The sequence below is a fragment of the Saccostrea echinata genome, unplaced genomic scaffold, assembly GCF_033153115.1.
Source record: "Saccostrea echinata isolate AGI-Se365-2 ecotype Australia unplaced genomic scaffold, CSIRO_AGI_Sech_v1 ptg000019l, whole genome shotgun sequence".
Classification (NCBI taxonomy): Eukaryota; Metazoa; Mollusca; class Bivalvia; order Ostreida; family Ostreidae; genus Saccostrea; species Saccostrea echinata.
Window position 1 is genome coordinate 2,141,101 of NW_026889768.1, and position 11,702 is coordinate 2,152,802.

An 11,702-nucleotide genomic window follows, 5' to 3' on the forward strand; every position below is an offset into this window, starting at 1 on the left:
GACCTCTTAGCAATTAACAATAGTTACTTCCATTCATATATCGATTCGATATATCCTAGTGAAATTGAAATAAAAGACATCACAGAGTCTGACACATGTGTTTCATATTTGGATGTTTTACTGACTATAGACGATAAGGGCCAACTAACAACTAAATTGTATGATAAACGAGTTGACTTCAGCTTTTCCATCGTCAACTTTCCTTATTTATGTAATAATATTCCGCTATCATCTGCAAATGGCGTTTACGTCTCCCAGTTTATTCGATACTCAAGAGCATTCTCTGAGTACGTTCATTTTTCAAACCGAGGCAGGCTGCTGATAGATAAGTTGATGTTACAGGTATTCAATAACCTCGTTTAAAGTCAGCATTTCGTAAAATCTATGGTCGTTATAATGAATGTTTGCAAATATAACCTATTATTAGGTCGTATTTTGGTTGACGTTTTTCATACCTATTTTTAGGCCTTTCTTTTTATACTAATTTGACTATGGGATGGTTGTCTGCCTATTCGGTACGTAACGCTCAACAGGGGATGCTTACTCCTCCTAGGCACTTGATTCCACCTCTTGATTCCGTGTTTTGTGGTTTGTTCGCGGATTTGTATTCTCTGTAGCTTTTTTTTTTTTATAGATCGATCACTGTTCGTAACTTCACTTTTTTCAATGTGGAGGTGTGCTGGTTGCTGTTAGGTCCGAGTACATTAGTGAAGATGCAAAAATAATATTGAATCTATTTTTTAGTAAATCTTATTTCAGAAAAATAATATAGTCCTCATCCTGCCATGGATAACATTTCAGTGACAAACAATGGAGTGCGTAAACTGCTAAGTAACCTTAACATCCATAAGGCAACTGGGCCAGATGAAATACCAATGCCTCTTCTTAAAGAGCTATCAGTCTACCTAGCTCCTATCTTTACAACACTCTTCCAGACCTCATCATGCAAGGGAAGTTACCATCAGACTGGAAAGAAGCTAATTTAGTACCAATCTTTAAGAAAGGGAAATTAAAAGTCTAAAGCTGCTAACTACCGGCCTATTTTACTCACAGTAGTTAGATATAAGATCCTTGAGGACATGACATACAGCGCCTGGAGATGCATGGTTTACTTACTGATGCTCAACATGGATTCAGCGAGAATAGATTATGCGAGTCCCAATTGATCCTGACAGCGCAGGACCTAGCCAAGAATGTGGATCTTGGTGACCAGACATGGAACCTTTTACTTTTTGGATTTTTCCAAATCGTTTGATAAGGTCCCGAACGATAGACTTCTGTATAAGTCGTACTATTATGGAGTCAGAGGGTCTACACTACAATGGGTCAGGGGACTTCCTTAATAATAGGAACCAGCGAGTATTAGTAGATGGAAGAGTTCCAGCAATGCTCAGGAATGCCTCAAACAGTGTGCTCAGATCGCTGATGATCCTCCTCTTTATCAACGATGTACTGGAATATGTCCATCATTCCAATGTTCGATTCTTCGCTGATGATTATGTCTCTACCAAAAGACCTGCTCAAATAACGATATCACTAAACAGAAGACCTGAATACAGTGGGAAACAGACTGGCAGATGGATTTCCATCCTAGCAAATGCCAACCGCTGAGAGTTACCAACAAACGCAAACCTGTGGCCAGCTCTTACAACATCCGCGGCCACAAGTTAGAACTAGTGAACTCTGCCAAATATCTAGGGGAGGGGAATGCTACCATCCAAAAAAGCCTCAGATAGAATGAAAACATAGACACCGTCACAAAGAAAGCAAACTCCACCAGAGCTTTGATACAACGAAACTTACCCACGGAGTACCAAGGCCACAAACTACCGGTATATAGTACGCTTGTAAGACGTTTAGTAGAGTGTGCCTATTATTGCCTGGGACCCGAATACAGGTCACAACTTTCAGAAGCTAGAGGCAGTACAAAGACGATCGGCTCGATTTGTGAGGAACAACTACTCACAAAATAGCAGTGTAACACAAACGCTAGGAAACACAGGCAGTTGCTTCGTATACGGGGCACCCCCTACTTATGGTAAAAATAAGTAGGGGATGCCCCGTATACGAAACAAGTGCCTGTGCTAGGAACTCTCCAGTAGACTTCTTTGGCGGAACGATACAAAGATGCAATGATGTACAGGATAGTGCAAGGCCTGGTAATTATTCCACCATCTGAGCTACATCCAACGATGTCTGCAGCCAGGGGACACACGTACAGATTCCAGATACCATATGTGAGGACACTAGTTTATAAACAGTCCTTCTTCCCAGACAGTATCAGGATCTGGAACAGTTTGGCACAGAGAGCAGTGGACAGTTATACCGGACATGTTCAGACAGGAGGTCCTAGCACAGAGAGCAGTGGACAGTTATACCGGACATGTTCAGACAGGAAGTCCTAGCACATAGAACAGTGGACAGTTATACTGGACATGTTCAGACAGGAAGTCCTAGCACAGAGAACAGTGAACAGTTATACTGGACATGTTCAGACAGGAAGTCCTAGCACAGAGAGCAGTGGACAGTTATACTGGACATGTTCAGACAGGAAGTCCTAGCACAGAGAGCAGTGGACAGTTATACTGGACATGTTCAGACAGGAAGTCCTAGCACAGAGAACAGTGAACAGTTATACCGGACATGTTCAGACAGGAAGTCCTAGCACAGAGAACAGTGAACAGTTATACCGGACATGTTCAGACAGGAAGTCCTAGCACAGAGAGCAGTGGACAGTTATACCGGACATGTTCAGACAGGAAGTCCTAGCACAGAGAGCAGTGGACAGTTACACTGGACATGTTCAGACAGGAGGTCCTGGCCTTCGGACTACGTTAATCACACCATCAGCCATTTTAACCAGTTTTTAATCTGCACTTGTAGATGTTGTTACACCTAGCATAAGCTGAAGTGCGATAATACTCATGTTGAGGTGTTGCACTTTATTGGAAGAAGAAGAAGAAAGCATGTAAAACTCGCACATTGACTGTTGACAAAAGACAACATTCAAATACAAATATTTTATTGGCGCAAACACGATTACAATAATTGGCAATGGCACAACATATATAAGAATTATAAATTGTTCATACATTTACACAATATGCTAGAATGTGAGGATATGCATAAATCATACAATCATTTGTACAATAATTATGTAATACAATCATTTCTAGATTTATGACATTTTCGCGTTTAATAAATGAGGGTGTTATTTTCAGTATTTCTGGACATTGGCTATTAAAGCAAAGTATAACTTTTTAAGTACATGTATAAGACATATTTGACTTTTTCCTTGAAAAAAAAAAATCATCAAGTTCCTTTCAAAAGTTAACCTATGATTATTGTATTTTTGGCAGCTAAATAGAAAATGAAATTCATCTTCAATCTCTCCTAAAAGACAATACTACAAAGATCATGAAAGGGGGTCCATACTCCATACCAACTAAAAAATATTTTAAAAAACAAACAAACAAACAAAAAGAAACAAACAAACACATACACACAAAAGGCAAGGGCGATAATTACCCTTTATTTCGTGGGGGGATGGGAGACACTTCTCATCAACCTTTTGGGGGGGATCCAAAGTCATTTTTGGTTACTTTACCATTCAATAACTCTAAAAATTCTAGGGGTTAGGGGAATGAGGGTTAGGACCAAAGATTTCTTGACAAACCAAAAAACAAATAAACCTGAGAAAACCTTTTTCATGTAGCCTATGTATGGCACGCCAAATTCACAAAAATGAGCTATTCATAGTTTCACAGTTGATAAACTAGGTTTATCGACTGTAAACTATAGTTTACAGACCGTTAACTATAGTTAACGACGATAATCTATATTTCACATATGTAAACTATAGTTTACACGATAATCTATGTTTCACAAGCGTAAACTATAATTAACACGGAAAACAATCATTTGCTAATGCAAAATATAGTTTATCTGATAAATATAGTTTCACGATTTGTAAACTATGATTTACAACTCTAAACTCTACTTAACAAATGTAAATTATAGTTTAGGCTTTGTAAAGTATACTTTACAGACATACAAAGCGCCAAATTCACAAAAATGCGATAAACATAGTTTTACACTTGAGAAACACAGTTTAGGAACAGAATCTCTTATTTTGTATCGGAGATGCACAATTTTCTGTGAAACTAGATTTCACGACTCTAAACCATAGTTTACGATCAAAACTATAGTTAACAATAGTTTGTTTTTGTTTTTTTTTTTTGTTTTTTTGTAAATTATAGATCGGCTAATCCTAGTTACATCATTATAAGATTTTGCTATGTAACGACAATTGTTGTTAAATATATATGCATGTATATTTCTTGACGTTATAAGTAAATGTTCTATTATTTTAAAGCAAATCTAGTTGGAAATAAAAAGAAAAATGACTGGAAAATTATTAAAATTTTATTTTTTTTATTTAAAAGAGAAAAATAGAGACCGAAATGCGTGATCTGTCATTAATAAAATACATGTATATCTTATATTCATCTGTAAATAAAGACATAACACAGTACATGTAACATTGCAGCGCGGAATTTATTTTTCAACAACCGAATTTTCTTCATACATAAATAAAAGTGGCCTTTCACGGAACAAACACAACAAATATTTGAGACTTCTCTCTCATTCTCTCTCTCTCTTAAATTCAAAGGAGGACGTTGAAACCCCCACAACCCTATCTATATCCGCCACAGCATTTCCTCTCTTTCAGTTTCTTTGTTTTGGTGGTGAGATGTGGCGGGAAAATGCTTGGCACATTGTAAAACTCGCTTCACCCTCCTCTGCTTGAGCAAAAATCTCGTAATATTCTGCCTTTAAAAAATTTAAATTTTATCATATTTCTAAAAATGTCCCCATTGGAAATGTATATATACACGACATTTTAAAACAAATACAATTAATCCTGTTTAAATAGAGAAAGTAATATTGATTATATATAACTCGGTCTTTGCTTTAGATAATGCCCAACACGTGTCCTTAATATTCTCCGTTCTGATAAAACCAGAGACATATACCCCATTATTGCTTCTCGCGATTGGTGCCGCGAAATTTCGAATTGAAAACTACCGTTAACAGTTAACAGGTGTTTAGATTCATAAACTATATTTAACAACTCTTAACTATAGTTTACGAGTGTGAATTATAGTTTATTACGATAAACTATGATTGACAAATGTGAATCATAGTTTAGCTCTCAAAACTATAGTTTACGATCGATAAGTATAGTTTACGTCTGTTAAATATAGTTTGTGAGTATAAATGACAGTTAACTATAGTTTACAACCGAAATCTGTTGTTAACGAATGTAAAACATAGTTTATCTGATAAATATAGTTTCACGATTTGTGAAACTATGATTAACAACTCTTAACTATAGTTCACGATTGTAAATTATAGTTTACAGATGTGAATCTATGTTTATCAACAAAATCTATTGTTAACGTTTAATTACAGACAGATAAACTTAGATTAGCATTCGTAAACTATAGTTAACAACCGTTAAATATAGTTTTACAGATGAAAACTATAGTTAACGAATCGTTAACTATAGTTCACGGTTTGTAAACTATAGTTTACAGTCGATAAACCTAGTTTATCAACTGTGAAACTAAGTTTCGCTAATTTTTGTGAAATTGGCGTGCCATACCTATGTGTGTGTGTGGGGGGGGGGGGTAATATTTCTCAGATCCTTCCTTCCTACATATGATCTTACCTTCTTTCTTTCTCCCAAGGTGGGGATAGAGGTTTCAAGGTAATTTTTGGTCATATTACTACTAAGATGGGGATGTTCAGGATATCCCCTTCCCCGTTGGGTCCCGTTTCTGCATATTTTGAAGCCGTGTAAAACAACTATGAAAAGTTGCAAATCAATGCACTTATTATTTATTTATTTATTTATGCATTCATTTATTTATTTATGCATTATTTCTTTCCTTCTCTCTCTCTCTCTCTCTCTCTCTCTAGGCCTATAAATGATATTTTGATCGGGATCGGAAATTCAAGTAAAAATTCATACGCCGATTCAAAAACCATCAAATTTAGTTTATATGTTTATAAATAAGCATATGTTTTTATAAATTTTGAATGTATATTAATGGAATAAAATATAAATTAGTTTTATTTTTTTCTTTGAGCCTGATTAAAGATAACTATATTTTGGTGTAAGTGCAAATAGCAAAGTTGTTCCTCGGCATTTCCGGTTGTGTAAAACGTGATGGGATCATAGCTGTGATAGGTTTGTCAACTTTGTGAGATGAAACACAACTCGGAAACGTATTCTTCGTCATCTGAAGACGAGAGCTCTTCTGACGAAGAGTTGAAAGAAGTAGCTTTTACTTTGAGTGAAAGTATTGCTCAACAGTTATCAAAAAGACAAGAACGATGTTCTCAAGTTGACAATTCCATATTTGTTTTGGACAAAAGGCCAGGCAATATTTCACCCAACCTTTCGCCAAAGAAAGACCAAGGAAAAGAAAAATTAAATGAAACCTCAAAGAGTAACGCTATTCGTAAAAAGAAAAAAAAGAACTAGTACGTAAATGAAAATTTTAAAATGAATTTGTTAAATTGTGTTGGATGTTTGGTAATCTCAGCAAGATTCGTAGGGACTAAAAATTTTGGTCTGGTGTCCCTACGAATCTCAGAACAGTACCACACAAACTGATTCGGGTTTCCTTGCCCCGACTTTGACCGCTTGTTTCAATCAATACGGGCTGAAATGAATTAGCTGCCTGCTTCAACATTTTCCTTTGGACATCCTTTTAAGTCTCTATCACTACAAAACTTTCGTTTCTTACCTTTAAAAGGTTTAAATCCAATAAAATATAAAGTTGTTGATTTTTCATAAGAATATCCTATTCATTTAAACCTCTGATGCTGAAGAGTTCCAGCAATAGTCTGCTTCAAATACTTACTACTACTACTATTTCCTATAGAAATGAAACATAGTACGAAGTATTTGAAGCAAAACAATGACCCTAGGATTTTCGTTTTACAATGTTGATAAAATTCAACATGTTAAACGGGCCACTTGTGTAACAATAGAGAGTTAAAATGTATGCTATACAAACCAACATATACTAGTAATATTTATAGTATGAAGCATTGCATTTGTTTTACTGTTTAAAGTTTTTGAAAGGATTATGGATAAGCCTCATGCTTCTCAATCACCTCTTAATCTGTAAAGTTTCTGTAATTTTCAGTCAAATCTGATAACTTCATGTTTTTAAAATTATTTAAGTAGAACTTTATAAAGTATCCATTTTATGATTTAGAATATATCTTGTTTTCAAGTGATGGTTTATCTTCATACATTCACTCTAACATTAATCTCATGGATCCAAGTTCTTCCAAACTCGGAACTTCACAAAAGAGACGAAAGAATAAAGAGAAAGATACTAACAAGAGTGACAGAACTGTACAGGTAAGCCTTCTGAATGTGATTTAATGTGAACATACTCGGTAGATTAAAATGTTACCAAACAAAAATTGCGCTGAGTTAAACAACTGTCTTGATATGAAACATGGGCTGATATTGCTTAACTTTTCTTTAAGGAAATTATGAAAAAGAGTGTCATTAAGCCGGATTTTGAAAAGCAGGATTCACTTGAACCATATGAGGAAAGTCTGAGAAAATTAAAACAAAAAAGGAAGGTTTGTTTGTTTTGTGGATTATTTACTTCTTGTTATTAATTTGTCTCTATTATGTCTTTATTTTATTTTACTTTCCACTGATTTTTAGGAATCTTCATTCCCCTTTACATTCATATAGAATTTAAATTTTGCTTTAATTAAGCTTTTCAAAAGAAATGTAAGCCCCACAATTTCAGTATACCTTGAGGGGGCAAAATTTGACAGAAATGGCCTTTTATCTAGATGGTTTTAAAAGGAATAAAAAAAACTGTTATTTCAGTGAGAGTTACTTCTCTTATCAGAGGGTCAGTGAGAGTTTTCTCTCTTATTAGAGAGTCAGTGAACCTTAATGATTTAAAGAACTTGGTATGGCTAGGATATAAAGAGTTATCTTTGACACTTCTTTCTTTGAAAACTTTTAGAAAGAACGTGAGATGACTAAAGGCAAGGGATGGTTTGGTATGAGAGCCCCAGAAATGACTGATGAAGCTAAAATGAATTTGGAGGTGCTGAAAATGAGAAAAGCACTGGATCCCAAAAGATTTTACAAGGGCAATGATATGAAAGGACTACCCAAGTTCTTTCAATTTGGAAAAGTTGTTGAATCAGCAGCAGATTTCTACCACTCCAGAGTGCCAAAGAAGAAACGAAAAGCAAATCTTGTTCAGGAGCTAATAGCTGATGCAGAATTTAGGAAGTAAGTAAACATTTTTTTTTAGTTTCTGAACTGGTTTTAAATATAATAGATATCTGATTATTTTTTTTTAAATTAGCTGTGATCTTTTTAAAATTATGGTTAAAATATTGTTTTCAATACCTAACATCATGTCCCTACATTTTAGATTCAATAAAAGGAAATATGTCGAGATCCAAGAGGCCAAAATGAAAGGAGAGGGGCCATATAAACGAATGAAAAGACCTAAGAAGAAGAAAAAATAAATTTTATTCATAGTACTCAGATTTTGCTTTTTCCTAAGCAAGTAAAAGACATGTTAATGGGATGCAAAATTTCAAACAGAAATCATGATGTGTTTAAGATGAGGCATTAAAACTTGAAAAGAACATGCAATTAAAAGGCAGTTTACAAAGAAAGTTGGTTGCCCACATGGCGCAGTGGTAAGAGCGTTCGCTCTAGAGTCGCGGAGTAAGGAGTTGATCCTTATGTCGCAGGTTTGAATCCTACTGTGGGACTTGGAGAACGGTCCTTCGGAAGAAACCGTATAAACCAAGGTCCCGTGTCGCAGTAGGTGGTGGCATGAAAAAGATCCCTCGCTGCTCAATGGCCCTGAGTGCCGAGTATAGGTCAAATTTTGCAATTCTCCACAAGCAAGTGGTGGTGTCTCCATATGAGTGAAAAATTCTCGAGAGGGACGTGAAACAATAAACAAACAAAAAAAGAAAGTTGTCTCCCTTGTAGAGGCAGGATAATGGCAAGGTCAAATATGCTCTTTTGATTATGTCAACGGTTTCAAAAGAAGGGGGGGGGGGATTTCCAACAAAAAATCTGACAAACCAAAAAAAGTGCTCGACCTTACAGCAAAACAAAAAGAGGATGCAACCAGCATCTAAAGGAAAATTTACTTCAGCAAAATATTATAATCAGAGAAAGTGCCTCCCCCCCCCCCCCCCCCTGCGATCTACTTGTTAACGCTTCTGGTTTATATAATATCTTTGTAGTAAGGTCGTTAGAACTCTTTTGAAAGGTGTCTAGTCGGTAACATTGTCATTCCTATTGCTTACTAACCAGTCATCATGTCCTATCCATCTCCTGTAGCAAAGTAAGTTACTTACAGAAGTATAATTCTACATTCTCGAAGAAAAAAATGTACAAATGTAGGAAATGAAGACAAATCTGTATTTTTTTCCTTTAGAGTCTTTGGTATGTAGAAGGAATGGCATTTGAAATGATATACTTCATGATATAACACATTTTGCTTGGACTTGACACTTTTCGAAATACATGTAGTTGGCCGTAAATGAAAGTCAAGGTTAACAGTGTCCTATCTGAGGAGTGGCATTTCTTAAAATTGTTCAAAGCGTAGGACTCCTGAAATACATATTAGCTTTTCTTTTCTGATGGTGATTGACTAGGAAAATTGTGCATTATTATTGCAATACAGGTTAGTAGTTCAGTTTAAAGTTAGCTGAAATGATTTTTTCTTGTTTTTTTTTTTAAATGATAGTCGAATTGCATATTATATATCTTGTCTATCTGTCATAATTAAATATATACCGTTTTTATTATTTAAAGAAACCAAAAATCAAAAGAAGTAACTCAAATAAAGGTCTGTTGGTGTTCAAAAAACATATTTACTTTGCTTCCGAAACGGAGCATACTTAAGAAACACAGTTTCTGATAAGTTCTAATCTAATTTATCACCCCACCCCATTTTCTTAAATCTAGACCATGCAGACCAGCAGAAATGTACGAAAAGAGATCGAAATAAACCCAAATGAATGATACAAACAGATGCAGACACGAAACGAGATAGAGCAAACTTAGTTTCGTTTCTTAAAAACTTGAAGGTTAAACAGAATCCCAGTTCGTTGTATTGTAATTTGTATTTAGCTGATTTCATTTGACTTGAAGATACATCAGATCATGTTTTCTTCTACCGTTATAAGACAGCGGACAGTAAATGTTCTATCCATGTCAGTCTGTTGGCTTTTGAAAACGATTCCACTAATTATTTATATTGGAGAGGGGGGGGGGGCAAATCTCAGGTTTATAGGTTGCAATTCCAATGAGATTTTTTTTACTCGGGGAGGGGGAAGGGGGGTAAACTCTCTTCTCAAGAACATTTGTGGGGGATACATCTATACATTAACTTTGGAGGATTTTGCCTTCCTGCAACAAAAACTTGGGAGGGGTGAGGGGGAGCACAATTAAACAGCTTTTAATGGAAATTTCTATACTAAATCAACGGCAAAAGAAAAAAAGTGGGGGGGGGGCTCCCATCCTCCCTTGTTATCTTATGCTATGTGCCCGATTTTGATAATGTCAAAATTTATAACAAAAAATATGGGTAAAATTTGTGCATTGAAGTATACTTGCATGCATATCAACCGTCTAGAAAACAATGCCCCAAGCAGTTTTAGTAGATCTTTGGCAGGGCTGACAACTTTTACTAGCAGTCAACCCTGCATGTCTGGCTAATTTTGCTGTGAGTTTCAAACACTGGCCCCAAGATCTTTAAAAAAAAAAAATAAACTGTTAGTTATGGAATTTCATATACGGCAGCCAACTGCTTACTGTCGTATATGGATTCCATAATATAAAAGTTCCCTTAAAAACAAAACACTAAAATTTCCGGACAAGAAAAATAACCCAACAGTTATTTTTAGATTGCGGGGGGGGGGTACGGAACTTTAACGACAGAGAAATGGTTATAAGAAATTATTTCGTCTCAGTTTTCTAAATCTGTATGGAAAAATGGGGGAAGGGGGGGGGGTAGTAATAAACTCTTATTAGCGTCTAAGATAATCTTGGCGGATTAATTTATTAATAATAATATATTAGAAGCAATACGGGGAAAATCACAAATACTTTTGCATAAGGTAAATAACGTATATATTGTGACATCTTTAACCCCCCCCCCCTTTATCATAAATCACAAGGTATTTTACTCTATTCAAAAGTATTTGTGATTTTTTTAAATTTTCATATTGAAAGAAAATTCCTATGTAGGGGAGGTCGGTCAAAGGGACTGGTATATTAAATAAATACTATTTAGAGAAGGTCCTGGGTAACACAAGCCATAATCAAATACACATTTATATAAAAAAAATAATTTTGAAGCTATGCATTTTCTTTCAGAGGAAATACTTCTTCATTCTTCTTTCCCCTACAATTCTAGATCAGCTTTTTTGTCATTAACATAACCACAACAACATTGATTTAACTAAGCATCGTATTGAACAGCTGTTGAAGAAAAAACAAGTCAATTATATCATCAGTGGTGGTAGAAAACGGTAAAAAGTTGGCTGTCGTATATGGAATTTCCATAGGACTTGCCCCATCGCTCCTTCCTCCGCCTTTCCCGTTGAAA

At 35.4% G+C, this 11,702-nt stretch overlaps 1 protein-coding gene across 1 annotated transcript; it reads left to right on the top strand.

Moving 5' to 3' along the window:
* Positions 1 to 6,235: 6,235 nt before the first annotated feature.
* Positions 6,236 to 8,607, top strand: LOC133189556 (deoxynucleotidyltransferase terminal-interacting protein 2-like). Its single transcript, XM_061324924.1, has 5 exons — positions 6,236 to 6,552; positions 7,315 to 7,444; positions 7,576 to 7,674; positions 8,076 to 8,350; positions 8,496 to 8,607. The coding sequence occupies exons 1-5, from the start codon at positions 6,275 to 6,277 to the stop codon at positions 8,590 to 8,592; spliced, it is 879 nt and encodes a 292-aa protein (XP_061180908.1). The 5' UTR covers positions 6,236 to 6,274; the 3' UTR covers positions 8,593 to 8,607.
* The last annotated feature ends 3,095 nt before the right edge of the window (positions 8,608 to 11,702 follow it).

Coding starts and splice junctions, on each gene's coding strand:
- LOC133189556 (XM_061324924.1), top strand. CDS start 6,275: ATGAAACACAACTCGGAAACGTATTCTTCGTCATCTGAAGACGAGAGC. Junction 7,445..7,575: donor AGAGTGACAGAACTGTACAG/GTAAGCCTTCTG, acceptor CTTTTCTTTAAG/GAAATTATGAAAAAGAGTGT. Junction 8,351..8,495: donor GCTGATGCAGAATTTAGGAA/GTAAGTAAACAT, acceptor CCTACATTTTAG/ATTCAATAAAAGGAAATATG.